Source organism: Megalobrama amblycephala, linkage group LG19 (genome assembly GCF_018812025.1).
Source record: "Megalobrama amblycephala isolate DHTTF-2021 linkage group LG19, ASM1881202v1, whole genome shotgun sequence".
Classification (NCBI taxonomy): Eukaryota; Metazoa; Chordata; class Actinopteri; order Cypriniformes; family Xenocyprididae; genus Megalobrama; species Megalobrama amblycephala.
This window is the reverse complement of record NC_063062.1, coordinates 4,844,642-4,868,090: the sequence shown is the minus strand read 5'-3', so window position 1 is coordinate 4,868,090 and position 23,449 is coordinate 4,844,642. Positions and strand designations below refer to the sequence as shown.

Sequence of the window (23,449 nt, the reverse complement as noted above, 5' to 3'; positions counted from 1 at the left end):
AGATTACTTTCAATAAAATATAATTGAGCAGCAATTTAATTACAATATTAGAACTGCAAGTAAGAAATCACGACAAATATAACAATGACAACAATTGACAAAAATCACTAGGTAATACTTATATCATAATATATTTGGGTAAGGTCTGTAGCAGAACATACCTTGTGATAAACCAATGACTATTGTACAGACAAATGTAAACGTAGGTTTATCCATTTGTCAGCCAATGTTATGTGGTAGAACTAATGTGCCCATGTTACTTTTTGTGCAACTGCAAAGTGCTTCAGATTCATTGCTGCTATAATGTTTAATAGCCACTTATTAGCCTGCATAAGGCTGTCAAATAATATATGTTCTGTAGTACTAGAGTTAGCTGGCTAACTCCTCACTAATTTTCCCTAGGGTTAAGACATAAAAGATAAGCAATCAACAAACAAACAGATGCATTCAGGCTTTTGGTCTGTGATTATGAAATACGTGTATGACATAAAAATACATATGGGTCAATAATAATTATAATTTATAATTCATAACTGCTGGCCCTCAAGCAATTCAGTAGTAAAAAAAAAAAAAAAGAACATATAAGAGTGAAATTTAAATTATTAATGAACCCCAAAATGAGACCATGTGAAAAGGTTTTATCACAACTCTTTATATGAAAACTGTGAGGCATACTATTGGTTGCGCTCATGTTTACATTGTTTGATGCATAGTATTTTTGTATGTAGTATCTTGTATATTTTGAATAAATGTCTGTATCAATCTTTCTAGTCTTTCTAATCTCAAAGTCTAAAAATTCAAATGACTATAAAAGCACCTGTAGCTCTTCAGATGTAGGTTTGATGAGGACAGACCCATCGTTGCAGCATTCAGATCCCCATAGTCTTCTCATAGTCTGTGTCATTCTTCCACTTATTTAGATTAGTAGTCACTATAGTCATCAAAAAGTAGAAATATGTGGGTTAAACTGATTGTAAATCAAGTAACAACAATAGGAGTGACCTATAGTAGACCAGTTTCTTTTTCCAGATCTAATCCACTGTATAGAGTGTAAAGTCATCAGGACTCTTAATAAAGTACATTAAGGGATTATAGAGGATCCTCTTCCAAAGGTATAGTTTTAGGCTAGACCTTTTTGTTAAATAGTGAACAGATGATACCAGGATGTACAGGTAAAAGCCAGAATAAGTGTAATGTTGAAAAATAAAATCTGTTGTCTTCCTCTCAGCTTGAACCAGCGTGTTCAAGACATATCAGATCTGTCACTCACTCGCGCACTCATTTAATTTTTGCTTGTTTTTCGTATTATTTTCTGTAAACTCCGTTTACTCTGACTGTTGTGTGTGAAAGTCCCTGGATATCCTGTGGTATTAGGTTTACCATTTACCATTAATGATACTTGTTGACTAAGCTGTCTCCTTGGTTGTTCAAAGTAGTCTTCTAAAGCAACAATTGCATAAATAAGTCATTATAAATAAGGGGGTGTTTGTTACGGATGATAAATGATTTGACTCAATACAAACAATTGGTTACAGACAGCTCACAATGCTGGAAGTATAAACATTTTGTGTAACAACATACTACAAGTGAACTAAAATAATCACTGTAGGTGTAGGAAATTCTAGTATGTTACATATACTCACAGAAACTCAACAAGAAAACTCTATCAGCCTTCACTAAAGTGTAATAATGATTTATTACTGACCTCTGGTGGACATACAGTATAAGCATCTCTCCTCTCTAGATGAGTGGAAACAAATAGGATGCATACAATGGAATATGATTATATTATGATCTAAATGAGATCATTTGGCATTCATTCTTTCTATAATAACTTATAACTCACCACTTTAAAACAAGGAATATTAGTCAGAATATTACTTTTTGCTAGACTATCTATTAGGTTTTGTATACTGTCTATTTTAACTAACTAACTAACAATATTTTAAATAATCCTCTCTGAACTAAAGCTTCCTGTAATGCAGGGTGAAAAACTAATTTAATTATTATATTATATTAATTATTTACTAACATTATAGACTTTACCTCCACCAGGTGGCACTATGAAAAAATGCTTTAAAGGGTTAGTTCACACAAAAATGAAATTTCTATCATTAATTACTCACCCTCATGTCCTTCCAAACACGTCAGACCTTAGTTCATCTTCGGAACAATGTATCACAGGTATGCCTCATGCTGCTCACGTGAACAGGCGTCGGCCAGTACTGAGTCGCCGTTCTTCGGGCGTAGAACCTAGAAGCGCTGCAACGAAAATAGCGTAGCAGAATAACAGGGGAGAGATGCATTTGTTGAATAAAGTCGTTATTTTTGTTTTGTTTTTGCACACAAAAAGTATTCTCATTGCTTCATAACATTAAAGGTCCCGTTTTTCGTGTTTTTTTGAAGCTTTGTGTTTATAGTGTGCAATATAACATGTGTTCATGTTTCGCGTGTAAAAAAACACAGTATTTTTCACATAATTTACTTATCTGTATACCGCTGTTTCCACTGTCATAAAAACGGGCTGATGACTTCCTTGTTCTATGAAGTCCCTCCTTCAGAAATATGTAACGAGTTCTGATTGTGCCAGCGGTTCCTGTGTTGTGATTCGACAGCAGCTTAGCGCATCTTGCCCGGAAAGGTCACGCCTCTTACCATAACGTGGAGATGCACGCGCTCAGTGTTATTGTAAACATGTCTTTAATTTTACCCTATCAATTTGAGTCGGAATCAGACCCGGTGATTGGACTGCGGGATGAAAATAACAGCGTTTCGACAACATGGCGACAAACACACTCTACAAACGCAACTCTTGTGTGTTCCTGTGGGCGGAGGTTAGTCAAAAAACTGTTTTAGTGACGTCATTAAAGAAGGAAGTAGAGGGATGTAGTCCAAACTGGCCGTTCGATGTAGGCGACTTCTGTTAAATAAAATATCTCGCTTGGCATTGAACTTTGAGCTTTAAAATTTTACAGATTTTATTTATACTCTAACAACAACATTACACACTAACTAAAGTTTGAAACATGGGATCACGAAGAACGGGACCTTTAAGGTTGAACCACTGTAGTCACATTGACTATTTTAACGATGTTTTACTACTTTTCTAGACATTGAATGTGGTAATTACATTGCTTTCAATGGAGGATAAAAAAACCCCCTCAGATTTCATCAAAATTTGTGTTCCAAAGATGAACGAAGGTCTAACAGGTTTGAAACTACGTGAGGGTGAGTAATTAATTTTTGGGTGAACTAACCCTTTAATAATAATTATAATAATAAAAATAAAAGTTATTATTATTACATGCAACAATATATATAAGGCTTGATTTTATTGTAGATATAAATGAAAAAGGATAAAAATGTATGTACAGTATCTCACAAAAGTGAGTACACCCCTCACATTTCAGCAACCATTTTAGTATATCTTCTGAAGGGACAATACTATAGAAATGAAACTTGGATATATTTTAGAGTAGACAATGTGCTGCTTGTATAGCAGTATAGATTTACTGTCCTCTGAAAATAACTTAGCATACAGCCATTATTGTCAAAATAGCTGGCAACAAAAGTGAGTACACCCTAAGTGATAACAAGTCAAGTCAAGTCACCTCTATTTATATAGCGCTTTTTACAATGCAGATTGTATCAAAGCAGCTTTACAGTGATAACTGTATATAATTGTGGCTGCACAGCAGCTCTTAAACAATGGTGTCAATGCAGGCAGACCAAAGCACTGTTGAATATCAAATGTCAAGTCAAATGTCCCCAACTAAGCAAGCCAAAGGCGACAGCGGCAAGTTGTATAACAGTTGTATGTTGTTTAACCATGCAAAGCCATCATGTTCATGTTTTTGTCTCCTTGACAGGACCATACAAATGTGTGGATCTTGTATTAGAGCAGTTAAAATTTGGTGCTTTGAGTACAATTCTCTCATACTGATCACTGGATGTTCAACATGGCACCTCATGGCAAAGAACGCTCTAAGAATTTGAGAATTAGAATTGTTGCTCTCCACAAAGATGGCCTAGGCTATAAGAAGATTGGTAACACCATGAAACTGAGTTACAGTGGCCAGGGTCATAGAGAGAGGTTTTCCAAGACGGGTTCCACTCGGAACAGGTCAAAGAAGTTGAATCAAGGAAGTTGAGACCTTGTGCTATGCGTCAGGTGCAGAAGCTGGCTTCAAAAAACAGATGCATGAGTGCTGCCAGCATTGCTTTAGAGGTTGCAGAAGTTTGTATGGCCGTCGTCCCAGAAGGAAGCCTCTTCTGAAGCTGGCTCACAAGAAAGCCCGCAAACAGTTTGCTGAAGACAACCTGTCCAAGAGCATGAATTACTGGAAGCATGTCCTGTGGTCTGATGAGACTAAGATATACTTGTTTGGCTCACATGGTGTCCAGCATGTGTAGTGACACCCTGGTGAGGAGTACCAAGAAAATTGTGTCTTGCCTACAGTCAAGCATGGTGGTGGTAGCATCATGGTCTGAGGCTGCAGGAGTGCTGCTGGGACTGGGGCTCTGCTTCACTGAGGGAAACATGGATTCCAACATGTACTGTGACATTCTGAAGCAGAACATGATGGTCTCCCTTCAGAAACTGGGCTAAACGGCATTATAATGACCCCAAACACACCGCCAAGATGACAACTGAGGAAGCTGAAGGTGAAGGTGAGGAAGTGGCCAAGTATGTCTCCAGACCTGAACCCTATTGAGCAGCTGTGGGGCACCCTCAAGCGGAAGGTGAAGAAGCGCCATGTGTCTAACATCCAGCAGCTCCGTGATGTCATTATGGAGGAGTGGAAAAGGATCCTAGCAACAACCCGTGCAGCTCTGGTGAATTCCATGCCCTGGAGGATTAAGGCAGTGCTAGATAACAATGGTGCTCACACAAAATATTGACACTTTGGACACAGTTTTGACATGTTCACTTAGGGTGTACTCACTTTTGTTGCCAGTTATTTAGACGATAATGGCTGAGTTATTTGAGTTATTTTCAGAGGACAGTAAATGAGAACCTTGAGAACATATAATAAAATGGTTGCTGAAATGTGAGGGGTGTACTCACTTTTGTGAGATACTGTAAAACAATCAATACAAAAATATGTTTATTATTATTACTATAAAAATATTTTTGTGTTAATATTTTTGTCATTTCTGTCCTAAACTGTCATTATAACCACATGACATAATGTTCTCATCAGTACCACACTGCTCTGTTGTACATATTAATTATACGTACGCAGCAGTAATTCAGTTTTGGTGAACTAGATCCAGCTGTGAAAATAATTGAATTTTTTCATCTTTGACCTATGCAGAGTTGACTACTGTAAGCAGACAAACACTGTAGAGTAAACAGTTCACTGTGAACTACATGTTTCAGACCTCTGAATGATAACAGAGGTCATATTGACATGTAGGTCAGTGGAGCAATATTTGCACATTGAATTTAAGAAAGACAGCCTAGACTAACATGACAACAATACAGACATAAACAGGAAAGGTTACTGACATCAGTCTGTTTCCTTCACGTGAAGCATTTGAGGAATTTAAATTTGAATTGGCCTAGATTGCCAAAGCTGGGACGATTGAATTGTGAGGAAATTCCTTAAAGGATTAGTTCACTTTCAAATTAAAATTTCACGATAATTTACTCACCCCCATGTCATCCAAGATGTTCATGTTTTTCTTTCTTATGTCGAAAAGAAATTAAGGTTTTTGATGAAAACATTCCAGGATTTTTCTCCATATAGTGGACTTCAATGGAGCCCAAATGGTTGAAGGTCAAAATTTTCAGTTTCAGTGCTGCTTCAAAGTGTTCTACACAATCCCAGACGAGGAAAAAGGGTCTTATCTAGAGAAACCATCGCTCATTTTCTAAAAAAATAAATAAAAATTGTATACGTTTTAACCATAAATGCTCATCTTGAACTAGCCCTCTTCTTCTTCTTCTCTATTTGAATTCCGGCAGTGTAGACACTGCTAAGTGTAAGGCTGCCCTCCTCAGGTCAAAGTTTGAACTAATTGTTATATACTTGCACTAGCATATTGAATATGACAATTTAGTTCAAACTTTGACCTGTGGAGGGCAGTAATACATTTAGCAGCATCTACACAGCTGGAAATCAAATAGAGAAGAAGAAGAGAGCTAATTCAAGATGAGCAATTATGGTTAAAACGTATAAAATTTAAAAAAAAATTTTAGAAAATGAGCGATGGTTTCTCTAGATAAGACCCTTATTTCTTGTCTGGGATCACTGCAAACTGTAATTTTGACCTTCAACCGTTTGGGCTCCATTGAAGTCCACTATATGGAGAAAAATCCTGGAATGTTTTCATCAAAAACCTTAATTTCTTTTCGACTGAAGAAAGAAAGACATGAACATCTTGGATCACATGGGGGTGAGTAAATTATCAGGAAATTTTTATTTGAAAGTGAAATAATTCCTTACATGCATAAATTAACTCCATAATTTATATTTAATTATATGGTACATTAACAAAAACTAAAGTTACCTATAACACAATGTTGTGAATTTTGTGAGACAGAACATAAAATGTGTATTTTGTCAACAACTCCTCAGCCTTCAAAAACAGACACTCAAACTTTTTGGCACCTTGAAGTGACCTGCAGAAGCTCTACGACGCATGCGCACTACGCACCTCCCATTCTTTCACCCAGTATGGTAACACAACCCAGCTAAAATTAGCGGAGCTGCTCAGCAACCAGACAGCGGAATGTGAAGAGGTTATCTGTCTGCTAAGACAGTCTTATACCAAATAACACAAATAAAACCACCACCAATGTGTTTGGATGTTCACCAAAAAATCTTCTAAAAATTATATTTGTAAAAAAGATAAATGCAAATGAGGACATTCCTCAAGAGAACACAATCGGAAATATCTCCGGATGCCTGTGAAGGGTTAACTCAAAACGAAACGGAACGTGCAAACTGCGCGTTATCAAAAGTCACCAGATGGAACATCGATGAGCTGCGTATTCAAATATGATTGGCCATTCACCACTCCGCTGGTTTTCAGTCCTGACCTCATGTAACAGTGACGTCGGCCCTGACACGGAGGCGGAGAAGAGCTACGTTTATTGCCGTTTGCTCCGATTCATTCGACCCTTCCTTCGACCGGAGTGAAGTCGGGCAGCAACCTCTAGTGTTTTCGGCTAGAAAAAAAATATGGCAGGTTACTTGAAGGTCCTCAGCTCTCTCACTAGGTCCGCGGCCACTCTATCAAAAAACCCCGCCGTTCTTGCTCCAGCTTCTTGCCAGAGTTTGCAACAGAGGAACTGTGAGTTTTTCACTTTCAGAATTGTCTGTTGATGTGTCAGTAAAGCCGCATTAACCGGCGCTTAATGCTTATCTGAGACGATGGGCTTTAAATTTAAATATCCTTACACTCCTGCCACATACCTCACACTTGTATCGAAAGACGCCGGCTCTTGTATTTCTTTCAATCCGCCAGCTTGCAAATTTTCCATCTCTTCGCGGCTTCACAGCTGCACGTTATTTCGCGGTGACGTTGTACGTGCAGCGGGAATCGCGCGGCCGCATAGGCAGAAGTCGCGCGCCGTGCTCGCGCTCCTTTGTTCGCTTGTTGGCTGCCTTTTATAGAAAATAAACATAATACGATAGTTTAGTTTCATTTAATCAGTTGTGCCTAAGAGACCGTTTCTAAAAGGCTAATCCGGTTTTAATCACATCTTTGAGTGTTTGAACAATTTGACGGCGTCGTAAAGGGCTTTGGGCTTTTTTTTTTAATCTCCTAAATGGTTTACACACACACACACGGGCAGCGGGATGACTTATGAAACCAATCGCGCCTAAAATACTGCTGTAAATGATGTAGACATTTAATCGAACTGTTTGTGATTTAAAACACCGATTATATTAGTGTTCATATAGGGTTTTGTCAGTGTTTTGCTTGTGCTGCAATGTGAATCATTTCAAGGTCAGTCGGCCTGGTCAGTAAGTTGCGTCGTATTTTACTAATGACTGAGTGCTGACCATGAAGTGAAGGTGTAAATGACCGACATGCACATTATCTGTTTTAAGAAACATCATATTTTTGACTATTATACTGTATCACATTATTTTCACCCTAGTTTTATTTGTTATGGAGGCTGCACTGAATTAAATGTCTTGTTTGATGCAGCAACTGAACTATCATGAAGACTTACTGTATTGATAGATTACTGGTTATCTTGTGAAACATGCGGTTCAGGTTGTTACTTTAAAACATGGGACGACTGAAGGGCACAACTTCACGCACAACTGTGAATGAATTAGTGTTACTAGTAGCTGTCCTTCTGTGTTAGGTAATCAGCTGTCATGGAGGATTGTCCAAATGTTAGAGGTTTACTTGGCGTACACCAGCCCTCATGTCCTCCAGGTCACCTTTACACTTTACCCTGAATAGGTTAGTCCTAATTAGCAGCAGTAATGTTACTCATGCATGACATCTGAATGAATAAATGTAATGATATAACCAACCTTTTGCACTTGAGGTGTGCCACATTAAACTGCATTGACAAGTTTATTAGGAGATGTGATGCTTTGGCACTGAACGGTTTTGTTGCCTCGTTCCCTAAGGCGGTTTGGGATTATTATGGCTCTTTCAGTGAGCTTCTAATATAGGTGAAGTGTCAGCCATATGCAATGCATAGCGTTCATGTATCAAGAAATCGTCTTGCATCTCAGATTGACTTAAGTTCAGGCACAGTGCCAAGCACAATTGCATGTTCTCTCTCATTAAAGTCACAAGGTTGGATATGACTTTTGCCAAGATGTTTGAGTTGTAATGAGAGCTGAGAAGCCCGCAATACTCATTTATAAATCTTTTTCTAAACTTAAATATAAATTTAGGCTATGAATATAATTTCCTGAAAAAAAAAAAAATATATATATATATATATATATATATATATATATATATATATATATATATATATATATATATATATATATATATATATATATAATAATTTCCTTTTTTATGATTATATTCTTTGGATTAAAAGAAGTACTTTTAAGTATTGCGTTGTCTTCCACTATTTAGAGAATAGTGCTGTTTTGCTGTTGTCAACCCAGCTGGTTGGTTATTTCACTAATTTATTTTTAGTTTCTCCATGGTGCAGCATCTTCATGAAATTGCTCATTTCAGACACTTTTTCTCTGTGTCACTCTTGAGCTACTTTTGAAGGATGTCCGTAGGGAAGAGTGTAAGAACATTTGCTTGAATGATTTGCGAGGACTCCATGTGAACATGCTCACCTCATGGATTTTTTAACTACTGACCTTCTGGTGTGGAGCACAAGTGTACAGTGTTTGCACATGTCCTTGACAACTGAAAATCAAAGGGTCATGTGAGAATGATTGCTTGCTATATGATAGCCTGACCACATGCTTTGTGTAGAGACTTAGATACACGTGGGTTGACATGGTCTTTTTCTTTCGTAGTTATAAGGTTTAAAGGAATAGTTTGCGCACATTCTGTCATTTTATTCTCATTGTAAATTTGGAATGATTTGAGAGTTTGTAAATGACATTTAAAATTGTGGGGTAAACTTTTTATTTATGTTGCATTGCAATTTTTTTTAAGGTTGTTTATATAAATATGGTAATAAATATAGCAATGTAAATTATAAGATTCAAAAAGTTGTGCCAAAATGTTACTGAATGGCAAATAAGTTACTTTGAATTAAATGCACTCAAGTAATTGATGAAAGTTTGATTAATTCCATTCAGAGTTGATGGCAGGCACAGAAATGAAATGCTATGGCTCTTGGAACCATGGTGTAGAATATGTAACCATATTATAATTTTTTAATACTTTCATTTATCAAGGATGCACTAAATTGATCAGAAGTGACAGTAAAGACATTTATAATGTTACAAAAGATTTCGGTTTCAAATAAATGCTGTTCTTTTTGAACTTTATATCAAAGATTCCTGACAAGTATTAAAAAATATTAATCAGCACAACTGTTTTAACATTGATGATAATAATAAGAAAAAAGTTTCTTGAGCACCACATCAGTACAGTAGGTATGCACAATATATCGGCCACCATATCGGTATCGGCCGATATGTTAATTTTTAACGTTATCGTTATCAGCCCAATAAGAAAATTTGCCCGATTTATCAAAGCTGATAAGGGATTATTTCCTTTAGCTGAGACACTTCAGATGCGCACTGTTTACCATGATGGTTTTGAATTGCTTGAAATATGAAGTCACTTCAAAAACGAATATACAGTTAATTGTAACATGTTTTTCATATAGGCTACATAAAATTATGAGGATATTACAATTACGTCCTTGGGACATGGCTTTTAATGGTGTAACTTTTGTTTTTGTAATCAGGCTCTTAAATGATATAAAAATGTGGATTTAGATTTATCGGCCAATATATCGGTTATCGGCTTTCAAATATAAAGAATTATCACATCGGACAAAATTTCCATATCTGTGCATCCCTACAGTATAGAAAAATCTCAGAAGGATTACGTGTCACTGAAGACTGGAAATGTATTCTTGGTCACATAAATGCATCATTAGTGAGCATAAGAGACTTTCAAAAACGTCTTATAACTCCAAACTTTTGAACAAACACTTCCACAAATTAACTTAAAGGTGCCCTATGTAACTTTTGGCCCTCTAGCTGTTAAAAACCAAAAACTCATTCACTAATAATTGCGTGGATTATTTCATATTTGTACGCACAGGAGAATTCACAACATGTGAATACGCACATGAATTTGTTCTTAACCTCGTTCTTATTTTAGTGAATTTGGAGTATTCTAAATGAGCGGCCGTGTGCACGAGGTTAGTCATTTGCATAAAACACGCCCAAACCATGTCCATATAAGGGCTTTCCTCGCACGATTTCCTAACAGGCTGACGTCACTCTCGTCAGACATGCCGCTGTTTAAAGACGTGCTCTCACCTGATCCTAGAGCAATGCCAAGCGTGCCATTCTCACAATAAACACTTTTAATACAGACCCAGATTACAGACCTTTCGTGAGCTAGCTGAACACGTATATCTGCGTTATTCAGAGAAACTTCGAAGCTGAACATAATCACTGTAGGCTATATAATGAAATGTTTTTAAGATTAAATTGTATTGTTTAATAATTTTAGTAATATTTATTTTATGGATTATATAATACAATTAATTTAACTTACTTTAATATAATTATAGTCTTGTTAGGATGAAATTTCATATTTATATAACATCATTATAAGGCCGTACAGAGTAGGCCTTTCTTTTTACGTAGGAGTGCTTTCAGTTGTTCCTATATTTTGTCACAAATTTAGAATGATTTTAGTGCGAAATTTTTGATGTCTTAAAATTGTTCCTACGCACAAATTTGTGCGTACACATGCTTAGTAAACGAGACCCAATGTTTTTGTTGTTCCGTGACTGCGGATGAATATGGTTCTTTTTCACAATATGATTATCCTGCTGCTCATAAATCATTCACTACTAGGCTTAAGAGATGTAACCAGTTTAGATGGAAAGGATCTCAAGCTGACTAGCTGAAGACGTTCCTGTATCTTTAATAGAAACTCTTGCTTAACCTAAGCTAAATAGACATTGTATTTCCTTGAAAATAAATTCCAGCACAACAACCATAATAAAAACGACTTCACAATAGATAATGCTTGACAATAAACTCTGTTAGAGAGCTACATATGGCAATTTATCTGTTCAATAAAATACCTAACTCACATGTTGAGTAATAAAAACCTTTCTCACTCACTATGACATCTAACCTATGCCACTCCCACACCATACATGCGTCAAAGTAGCCGGAGCAACTTTTCTCCATTTACAGATATGATGCGACTCGCACAGACAGGTGATGTATGCACGCAATTTCCTGCAAAAAAACATGTCTAAGGTCTAAAATATAAACATTTATAATAGGCTTACCATAGTGAAACAGGGAAAGACAAAAACACGGTTGGTTGGATGAATGATGACTTATTTAAATTGTTAATTTTGAGCCAAAAATGTTACATAGTGTACCTTTTAATTTAGGTTAAACGAGAAATAGTTGTGTAGAACCCACTATTGTGTTTAAAATAGACAGCATGACCGCATCAACTGGATTCTAGTGCAGTAAATGCCAGAGTATCGTCTGTTGTGCAGTAGTGTAGGAGTAAAGTGGCTGTGTGCCTTATGCTCACTGCATGTGAAGCATGTTGTTTGATTGCATACAATTTGCAGTAAGAATAACTCATTGAAGTAAAAAACTAAGTTGTTTTTGAAGGTCATTGGATTCTAGATCACAAGTCCTTGTTTGACATTGTGATATTTTTGCAGATTCTATTTCTCAATGGATGGAAACGTGAGTATTTCCGCAGTCCATCATGGCACATTAGCTTGTATCTTAGCTCAGCATAAATGTATAATTCATGGGAGGATTCATGCCCTGTGCAGATGGCTGCAGTGTTGATAGAAACAGGGTATTGAAGCATGCTTACATAACCCTGCCCATATACTCCTCCTCCCCCTTTAGCATGCTGTCCCCAGCGCTCATGACTAGTGAGAGGATTCTTTACCCCAGGATTCCCTGTTTATGTAATTTCTGATTATGAACCCAGTCAGGTTTCAAGCGAAAGGCCTTACCCATAATGCAGTTTTGGTTGACACAGCTGTGCTGAGCGGTAACTCTATCTGATGGATTTTTCTGTCCCTTTAACTTGTTGGTGTTGTTTTTGACCTGTGATACCTTGGATTTGCAGACATGAAATGGCCCAACCAAAGAAATGTTCCTCATTTATCTTTTATATAAGACGTTTGAGTTAGTATATTGCATTAAAATATTTAAAAACATTTGACGAATGTGAATTTATATGCCATTCTGCTATATATGTATTCACAGTATCTGATCTGACTTGATGGACCTGACCTCTGGCTACTGAAATGCATTGAAGATGTAGTTTATAGATTGTTACATCAGTGGATTCTAGTAAATGTATTACCCACAGTGCTTATAAAGGTCATTATGGTCAAGTTTTATTGACAGCATTTTCTTTTATGAACTCTTTTACTGATTTTGATGACTATTTAGATGGAGTGGTTCTGTAGCATGGGCAGGAACTTGGCAAGTGGAATAAAGTCACTTGATTCTCTCCATGGCTCCCCCTCCTTCCTCTACTTTGTCCCCACTGAGAGAGGTGGAGAGTGAGTTGACCTCTACTTGATCGCTTTAGTGGGAAGCAGTGGCATTAAAAGGTGTTTGAAACACTCAAGGAAGACTATAAGTTCTTGAAATTGCTGCAAGTTGGTCCTTGTAGCAGCAAGTGGGAGTGGTGTTATGAGTAATCTTATATCGCAGTATTTTGTTGTCATTATACAGTAAATTTGTTTTATAATTACCTCGCCTCAAAGTTTTGAAACACCCTGGGCTAAGTGGGGTTGAACTATATCAGCAAAAATCCTTATCAAATTGTGATGACTGTGGCCAATGCAGACTATAATAAAACATTTTATTAAATAATAATAATAATAATAAATACTAATTCAGAACAGAGAAAAGTTCTAGAACTATTTAAAGCATCTCTAAACTGTGTTCTAATTGGTCTGTTGTCTATTAAACTTAACTCCCTCGGGTCGGCGGTTACGCTGGCGATACCACCTCAGTTTTATTCTTACCAGTGTGAAAGAAACTCAAAATACTCCGTCAATGTTGCACATACAATTAAGAGTTATACACCATTTTAATCTGTGGAATATCTTCTTTTATTTGTGTACACTAAATGTTGTCAAAACTAAATGTTGTGCTTTTTGTAAAATAAATAAAACTAACATGATGCGTGATCTGTCATCTCTCTCTGAACGAAGTCCAATCTGATAGTTCTCAGAAAATGAACTGTAACTTAGTGAATACTAATCACAAAAAAATTTGACTTATGTCTAAAGAAACGTTGAAATGTCAGGTTTTAAATCGTGTAAGTCAAATCGAAAACAAATATTCTGTTTATGTAATCTGTATGAAAAGAGACATGTCAGAAGTCCGTGATTCAGCTCATTATCCACAAATGCGGCCACGCCCACGGAACGAGCGCTATTCAGATGCAAATTCTGAGGCAATACATGTATACATCGTCTTAATCGTGTATTTATTGTCTTGAAAAGTGTTTATCTGTATGTTAAAGTGATCACTGGAAGCCTGTTAGTTCCTGGAATGTCACATGACCTGTTCTTCTTTAGATTAATTTGTGGACTAAAGGTGCACAGAGCGCCCTCCGGCTGCAAGTATGAATTGAAAACACCAGAGCTCATAGTGATGACAATAAACATTGAATAAATATTACTCCTCTGTATAGAAAATTGACAAACATGAGAATTCATCAATATTTCTCCAAATGTGCATGCTATGTGGCTATATGAAATACTATAGAGGTAACATAATTGTTCAGACACTTTGCATCACTTTGGCAATCAGCCAGTAAAGCAATAAAGGTGCATTGACCCAGTAATCTTTAAAAATGAAACCTGGGCCAGTTTAATCCAGTAATCAGTCATTACAGCTGCCAAAGGGCCACGCCTGGCTGTGATTTATATTGCCATTATTGTGTAATGAAGATGAAAATCATTATTGCTACTCTTATTGATAATTACAAGATACTTCAATGGATTTATGCTAAGAAATGATGAGGGTTTATGCTGATATTATTCATTATCAGGGTTGTTTTCAAACCCTTAGAGGGCATTGCATATGTGAAATAACAATGTGCCAGTGGCTTTTTTTTTTTCTTTTTTTGTAACACTTGAGTTGAGATGGTGTATACAGTTGTACTGTCAAACCCTAGCAGGAAGTATAATGAAACCAAAGTGCAAACTGTATTGCATATCTAAATATAAATCCCATGTTACAGTCAACAGTAGGTTGCTATTTTCTTGTTTACACTGCCATTCAAAAGTTTGGAGTTATATAAAATATTTTTTTACCTTTTGAAAGAAGTCTGTTCTCACCAAGGCTGCATTTGTTTGATCAAAAATACAGTAAAGCAGTAATATTTTGAAATATTACAATTTACAATTACTGTTTTCTATTTTAAACTGTATATTATTCCTGTGAAGGAAAAGCTGTTTTTATAGCAGCAATTATTTCAGTCTTTGTGATCCTTCAGAAATCATTCTAATATGCTGATTTGGTGCTCAAGAAACATTTCTGATTATTATCATCATTATTATCATGCTGCTCAATCTTATTTTTTGTGGAAACGGTGATATATTTTTTTCAGGATTCTTGCATAGAAATGAGTAGAAAGCTCAAAAGGACTGTGTTTATTTAAAATGGAAAATATTTGTCAGTGTAAAAGTTTTACTGTCACTTTTGGTCAATTTAATGCAACCTTTATGAATAAAATAAAAAATCTTACTGATATAAAACTTTTGAACGATAGTTTATGATGTGGTCAGATCTGAAGAATAACCTCAAATTACAAAATTGGTTTAGATTAGGGAGCAGCTGTGTGTGTTGTAGTCTCATTTGCGCTGTAATTTCACCATTTTTATATATGTCTTTGATCATGTACAGGGACAATGTTAAAATGATGATGATGCATGCAATGCATTTCCCTGTTTTTACATGCAAGACAAAAGTGTATGTAGACCCAGATAGCCCAGCATTTGCACGCTCTGTGCAGATAGATGGCTGCGGTGACATAGAGCTGGTGTTGATGATGCATTATGCATGTGTGTGATTTATATACAAGACTTTCCCCTCTAGAATACTCCTATTTAGCAGTATAAAAGCTGATCCAGTGTCAACATGAAAAGACATTTTAGTGGTAATGATGAGGTTCATAACTTTTTTTTTGGGCAACCAGAATTTGGAACGCCTACTAGCGTCCAAGTACGGTGACTGGTGACATGCATTGACAAAGTGAATGGAGCTTTATATGTCTTTATTATCATCCTCCTTGAGGAAGCACTAATTTCTGGGTGTCTGTCCCATGAGTGGGAAGAAACACTGCCTTATTCAGGCCTGAAAGAAAAACGGACTCATAGAATGATTGTTTTGGGTTTTTTTTGACAGATGCCGATAAACGTATCAAGGTGGCACAGCCGGTGGTGGAGATGGACGGAGATGAGATGACCAGGATCATCTGGGAGTTCATCAAAGAAAAGGTGCTTAAACGGCAAGCGTGTGAGTGAGTGAGAGAATGAGGGGGAGGGAAGCAATGTCTGTCTGGTCTATTTTTAAATCTGTGACACACACACACACACACACACATCGAGAGAGAAACAGAATGCGGGAGGGAAAGATGTAGAGGGCAAAGGAAAGAGAGAAACAGGAGACTGAGAAGCCTAGACAGGCACAGACAGAATGAAAATTGGGTTAGACAAGAGTAGAAAGACAAAAGGAGACGGAAATTGGAAAGGGAATGTGACAGCGTCTCTTGGGAGAATTAAACAGACGAGGAGAGAGTGGAGGAGTGATTGGCGTGTTATGCAGATCTCCTTTTTTAAAAAGACAGTGTGATAGGCTTACTGGGTGAGTATTTACGTGCGAAGACCGGGAGATTACGGCCGCGTCACGCAGGGGGCAGGGCCAGTGTTGGGGTCATTCTCACTGACTGGCCGTCTGCCTCCACGAGAGAAACAGCAGATGGTGGTGGCGTTCCATGCGCTGAAATTATTCTGACAATTCTGTGGAGAATCAGAATGGGCTCATTTTTTATAGCCAGCAAAACAATGCCATTAATCCAAAGATTATAATAACTTCTCTGTTTAGGTTCAGTTAGAATTTTAAACATTCAAGTGTGAATTTTCTGCATCGTCAAACTGAATATTAAAGGGTTAGTTCACCCAAAAATTAAATTTCTGTTATTAATTACTCACCCTCATGTTTTTCCACACCCGTAAGACCTTTGTTCATCTTCGGAACACAAATTAAGATATTTTTGATTAAAATCTGAGAGGTTTCTGACTCGTCCATAGACAGCAATTTAACCAGCACTTTCAAGGTCCAGAAAGGTACTAAAGACATTTTTAAAATAATCCACGTTACTTCAGTGGTTCAACCTTAATTTTAAACCTGGAAGCGCTGAATGTAAACCACGTAAGATAATGACACAGAAGAGAGGATATTGTTGAATAAAGTTGTTATTTTTGTTTTGTTAAATTGCTGTCTATGGGTGAGTCAGATACCTCTCGGATTTCATCAAAAATATCTTAATTTGTTTTCCGAAGATGACTGAAGTTCTTAAGGGTGTGGAACAACATGAGGGCGAGTAATAAATGACAGAAGTTTCATTTTCGGGTGAACTAACCCTTTGAGATCGGATAGGGGCAAGTATTTTGTAAAAAGAAAATCAGAAAAACATCACCTTTGAGACTAAAAACAAATGGGTAAATTGTCAAATTACTTGATTTACTGTAATAAATTAATCTGTGTTTAATGAGAATGACACGGTTTTCACATTTAACATGAAACTTTTTTGTCCAGCTCATTCTGTCCAATGTGGATGTGGAACTGAAGTACTATGACCTGGGTCTTCCTTACCGTGACCAGACTGATGACCAAGTCACAATCGACTCTGCTATAGCTACCCAGAAATACAATGTTGCTGTGAAATGTGCCACCATTACACCCGACGAAGCTAGGGTCGAAGGTACGGCACATCTCAGAAACACTTCCTCTGTGTGATTATATTGTTGTAATGACTTAACAATATATCACTCATGCTGTTCAATTGGGCCATTTTGAAATGCTGATGCTGATAATGTAGTTGAAGTTTGTATCACTTTTTTCCAGCATATTTTTGTGAATTGAGCAGATGTTGTGAAAGATTTATTTTAAAATAATCATTGAAATCTCTATTGATATCATCAGCTTTCTAGATAACCATTTAAAAATCCATAATGGTCATCTGATTTGTACAACTGCTTTTGCCAAAATAACCATGCTGTTTTCATATTTTCACAAAAAGTGCATTATGTAAATCTTTGTCATCATTTACACTTGACAGAGTTCAATCTGAAGAAAATGTGGAAGAGTCCCAACGGAACCATCAGGAACATTCTGGGCGGAACTGTCTTCCGTGAGCCAATCATCTGTAAGAACATTCCCAGACTTGTTCCTGGCTGGACACAGCCCATCACCATTGGCAGACATGCCCACGGTGACCAGGTCTGATTATTTGTTTTTGTTTTGAATTTTGTTTTTTCTCAGTGTGTTCTGTTCTTATTCCTGCTTATCTGCAATCATCTTGTTACTTTTACAGTACAAAGCAACAGACTTTGTTGTGAGCCAACCAGGCAAATTCAAAATGGTCTTCTCTCCAGCTGATGGAAGCAAAACCAAGGAGTGGGAGGTGTTCGATTTCCCTGGTGGTGGCTGTGGAATGGGCATGTACAACACTGACGAGGTCAGTGAGCATATGCATACAATGCATTTTTAAACACTGAAGGAGAATCAAGATATCATAATCTGTTAAAAGAAGAATAACACCCCCTCCTCCCCAAATGTAATTAATATCCACAGTCTTGGAAATCCTGGAAGTATTAAATGGTGCTTTCCTGAAATAAAATAGTGTAAATTTAATATAAATATATCTACGCTTCCATTCAAAAGTTTGGTCACTAAGATTATTATTTTTTAGGAAATTAATACTTTTATTCAGCAAGGACACATTATATTGATAACAAGTGACAGTAAAGACATTTATAATGCTACAAAAGATTTCTATTTCAAATAAATGCGATTGTTTTGAACTTCTGTATTCATAAAAGAATCCTGAAGAAAAAAAAAAAATCCACAATATATTCATCAGCACAACTGTTTTCAACATTGATAATAAGAAGAAATGTTTCAGCATATTATGATTTTAATTGATTAAAATGATTGAAAGAGAAAATAGTTAGTTAAATTTTATTATCAAATACTCCTGTCTCTGAGAGCATAAGAGAAGTCTTTCAAAAACAATACAAAATCTTACTGACCTCAAACTTTTGAAAAGTGTTGTGTATAAAATAATATACAAAATATTACAGTTAATTTTTTTTAAACGGCTTAATCAGTTAGAAATAGTTTTTTGTGAGTGCAAATCAAGTTGATTTGAAAAATCCAGTAATCACAAATGACTGGAAAAGACATGGAAATTCATTGGTTAAAAGGTGTGGGACCTCTGAGTTTTGCACTTCCTGAATTACAGCATCCAACAGAGCTAGTGAATCCAAATGTGACCTCAAAACAGCATATCTGCAGGGGCCTTCCTATTTTCCACTGAAATAAAAAATTGGCAAACGGATGTATGAATTTGAAAAATATCTTTGTTAATGAGCTTGTACTCTGGTGATCTATCTTGATGGTGTAAAAATAACACCTTAAATTAGAGACATTTTTAGACTGTCTCGTGTATTCTCAGTTTGTATAATTAAGGCCTTTTTGACTCAAATTCTGTTATTTTCTGCACTTACACCTCCGGAGGGATGAGGTCTAGATATAGATGACCTCCTTCAGCCCGTGTTCCTGCAGTGAACCCTGGTGGCCTGAAGTCTTTGTTTGTAGTGAGGGGAATGGTCTGTTTGGGTTTACAACAGAAGAGGTGTCTGCCTGTAGGCAGCTCCAGAGGTGGTGCTGGTGGTGGGCTCTTTTTTCCCCTCAGAAAAGATTGAATGAAGTCTCTGTTCAATGCAGGCCACCAATTGATGGTGCTGAAATAGATTTTTTACACCATTTCCACTTCACATTTGAAGTGAGGTTTTTTTTTTTTTTTTTCTTTTCTTTTTTTTTTTTCTCTTCACCAATTGGAAATACACAGCCAGCATTTCCAAATCCTAGCTGAATTCCCCATTGTGAAAGTGGAACATTTGTGTGACATTCTGTCTTTCGTCTCTAACAGTCCATCACTGGCTTCGCTCACAGCTGCTTCCAATATGCCATCCAGAAGAAATGGCCTCTCTACATGAGCACTAAGAACACCATCCTGAAAGCTTACGATGGCAGATTCAAGGACATTTTCCAGGAAATCTTTGAGAAGTGAGCAGGATTTATCAGTGTCTTTGGCATGCTTTTTATTTACACACTTCCACAGTGTGTTTTCTACGAGCATGTGTTGCTGTGTAATTATGAGATTAGCGCTTTGAGATGCTGTCACAGTGGTGACATGTGAAACTATACTTTTCTTCCAAAGTATTTTCAATGGCAAATCTTGATGCATCTTTTTTGTTTTCCATGGGCAGAAACTACAAGCCAGAGTTTGACAAGCTGAAGATCTGGTACGAGCACAGGCTCATCGATGACATGGTGGCTCAGGTGCTGAAGTCTTCGGGTGCCTTTGTGTGGGCCTGCAAGAACTATGATGGAGATGTACAATCTGACATCCTTGCTCAGGGTAAAAATCATAGGAAAATATTTATTCAATCATTTCAGTCTTTTCTATTATTTTATCATGTTGTACCCATGTTCATCCAATTAGCCCGTTTTTAAGTTAAAAAAAAATAGTTTTAGCACTTAGAGACTTTCAATTCATGCTCTAGACTCTAGAGATTACATAATCATATTTAAGACTGAAAATTGCTAGCATGATTTTCCTTTTTCTGCCTTTATATAAAGGCACATAGTGCTCATGAAGGATATTTGAAATGATCCTTTTAGCTGATTAAAGGATGTTGAAAATTGTCTACAGGTTTCGGCTCTCTGGGACTGATGACCTCAGTGCTGGTGTGTCCTGACGGAAAGACCATTGAGGCCGAAGCCGCCCACGGCACAGTAACCAGGCATTACCGTGAGCACCAGAAGGTTTGTGTATTTCAGTTATTTTTGTCTTGCTACGTATCATATCCCGCATACAGATATAGGTTTGACACTGGATATTCAGAGTAGTTTGTGGTGTTGAATAAAATAATATGGTAACTTCATTTTGATGGTCCACTTTAGACATTCTACAAATTATAGAGGCTTTCGCACTGGAGGAACCTTTTCATAGTTCTTAGAACTATTGGCTAAAGTACCCCGATTTTGCCGTGTTCACAGCAGTTTAATTCTAGGAACTCCTTTTGGAGAACTAAATTAGCTCCTACTTTAGAGCACTATAGCTAAACCAGCACTATAGGAACTATCAGTAACGTGAGTGTACGTCTTTTGGTCAAATGCATGCCAAACGCCAGTACCCGGCATTTTTAAAAAGCTGTGTAAACACATTTACTTCACAAACATGGAAAACAGTGATAACGGCATTTACCTGTTGTCTGCAGAGTTGTTCTTTTCTCTGTCTCGATGGTATGTAATACTGAAAGTTGTCATAGGAAATTTCATCTCTTAGCCACTTTTTGCTCTTTCAGCCACGTAAATTATGCATTTACATTCCATCTTTGTTATCATAAAACCCACGACACACAACAAACACAGCTCCAATCACGGCGTCTTCCATCCACCAGTTTTTAGCATTTGTAAATGCAGCACTTAAAGACACCGCTGTCAGCAGCTTCACAGTACCTATTCCCAGTGCGAATGCAACCAGGAACATGGCCTGGGGGAGAAATTAGTTCTTGGGGAACTATCCTAGTAGCTAGTTTCTATAACTCAGTTCCTAGAACTATTCGGTGCGAAAGCCCCTTATAAGTCACTTTACAACTGCTTGTCAACTAACTCTCATTAGAGTATTAGTGGACTGTCTGCTTAATATCTACTAACACGTTATTTTGATGCTGCCCTAACAGACATTCTTCTGACTATAAATAATTTTGCAACTACATGTCAACTTATTCTACTAAACCTAACCCTAAAACCTAAGTCTACTAACAGTCTACTTGTACTCTGAGAGTTAGTTGACATGTAGTTGCAAAGTTACTTATAGTTAGTAGAATGTCTAAAGTGGACCATCAAAAGTGTAACCAATAAGGGTAATTGGGGAAAAAAACTAAACAAAACAAGAACTTAATAAATAAAGCAATCAGGAGGTTCCACAACTGAATTTAGATGCCTCCTGCCATCTTGTGGTGAGAGGAAAAAACGGCTGCCTTCAACATCAGCATTTGAACTTTGAACATTTTTTTTTTCAGCAAGGATGCGATAATTGCTTAAAAGTGACAGTTACAAAAAAAAAAATCTTATTTCAAATTAATGGAAAAAAAAAAAAAATCCCAAAAATATTAAGCAGCACAGCTGTTTTCAACATTGAGGTTAATAAATCTTTCTGGAACACCAAATCAGCATATTATAATGATTTCAGATAGATCATGTGATGCATTGAAGACTGGAGTAATGATTCTGAAAATTCAGCTTTGCATCCCAAGAATAACAATCATTTTAAATTGTAATAATATTCCACAATAATACTGTTTTACTTTTATTTATTGATCAAATAAATGCAACAATTCTATAATGTAACGTTTGGTCTTGATACATGATCTTCTAGGAGGCGCACATAAAATTATTTTTATATACGTATGTATGCTACAGTTGGGGCGCACCCATATATTTATTATATTCACACCTACCTATTTTCACGTGCAATTGCATGTCAAATGCTTACAATGTAGAACCCAGAATTTACCATCAAGAATTATAAAAATGTATCATAATATTGAGTTTATCTTTATTGCACAGGGTAGGCCAACTAGCACTAACCCCATTGCCAGCATCTTTGCTTGGACCAGAGGACTGGAGCACCGTGGCAAACTTGATGGAAACCCAGACCTGATCAAGTAAGCTCATTTGTTACTGCCAATCATCTGTACTGAATGATTAGGAGTTTTATCTTTGATGTAGCAGCATTCCAGTCATACTGGTAATGTTTAAAAGGAAGTGGAACGGTTCATCATTATCCGGTGTCTTTGCAGGTTCTCTCAGACTCTAGAACGGGTGTGCGTTGAGACTGTGGAGAGCGGCGTGATGACCAAGGATCTGGCTGGCTGCATTCACGGTCTCGCCAAGTAAGTCAGCAAATTATTCAGAGCATATAAAAAATGATCAAAGTGTAATGTCTGTAACCTCCATTAAATGACTAGCCCTAATGATAAAACTGCTGACATCAATTGTAATGTTTGCTCTAGCTAACGTTATTAACATTTGTCTTTCTGTGACCACAGCTGTAAGCTGAACGAGCATTACGTCAACACCACAGACTTCTTGGATGCCATCAAGACAAACCTAGACAAGGCACTGGGCAAATGAAGGACAACGGGGCCCGGACACGGTGGAGAGCGTCTTTTTGTACCTCATTTTTAACTTAAAGGTCATGAATACCACATAATGTATGAAGGGAGGAGTAATAAAAACATAGTGATGTTCCTCCTAGCTGTTCTGTTAGTGAATCCTGCTGATGGGTGATCCCATCTCTTCCCGCACCTCCAGGGGTCTATTTTTTTAAGATGAAGTACTGTATGTCAGATACTGTATAATACCATAGGAGAAAAAGAAAGATCAAGGGCCACATGAGAAACCCTCTAATAAATCGGTCACCTGGA

At 36.9% G+C, this 23,449-nt stretch overlaps 1 protein-coding gene and 1 long non-coding RNA gene across 5 annotated transcripts in view; one reads left to right on the top strand and one right to left on the bottom strand.

Annotated features, from left to right (window-relative positions):
- LOC125254813 overlaps window positions 1–7,563 on the bottom strand; it is a 22,792-nt gene extending 15,229 nt beyond the window's left edge. For 2 of the 4 annotated variants that reach the window (XR_007181747.1, XR_007181748.1), the window contains exons 1-4: window positions 7,425–7,563; window positions 2,127–2,262; window positions 1,706–1,740; window positions 818–931 (exon numbers count right to left, since the gene is read on the bottom strand). This is a non-coding gene — a long non-coding RNA (uncharacterized LOC125254813). The remainder of the gene's footprint in view (window positions 1–817; window positions 932–1,705; window positions 1,741–2,126; window positions 2,263–7,424) is intronic. The other 2 variants (XR_007181745.1, XR_007181746.1) reach the window with 1 other exon arrangement.
- idh2 (isocitrate dehydrogenase (NADP(+)) 2) lies at window positions 7,046–23,449 on the top strand. Its single transcript, XM_048169643.1, has 11 exons — window positions 7,046–7,302; window positions 16,071–16,162; window positions 17,484–17,649; window positions 18,007–18,167; window positions 18,262–18,405; window positions 19,882–20,018; window positions 20,222–20,373; window positions 20,668–20,780; window positions 22,590–22,687; window positions 22,823–22,915; window positions 23,072–23,449. Exons 1-11 carry the CDS (start codon window positions 7,191–7,193, stop codon window positions 23,154–23,156), a joined length of 1,353 nt encoding a protein of 450 aa, XP_048025600.1. The 5' UTR covers window positions 7,046–7,190; the 3' UTR covers window positions 23,157–23,449.

What these genes read in the sequence shown, in the direction of transcription:
- idh2 (XM_048169643.1), top strand. Translation starts at nt 7,191, where the DNA reads ATGGCAGGTTACTTGAAGGTCCTCAGCTCTCTCACTAGGTCCGCGGCC. An exon ending in GACATGCCCACGGTGACCAG is followed by an intron (nt 18,168 to 18,261) that starts GTCTGATTATTT and finishes TTACTTTTACAG; the next exon opens with TACAAAGCAACAGACTTTGT. An exon ending in GCATGTACAACACTGACGAG is followed by an intron (nt 18,406 to 19,881) that starts GTCAGTGAGCAT and finishes CGTCTCTAACAG; the next exon opens with TCCATCACTGGCTTCGCTCA.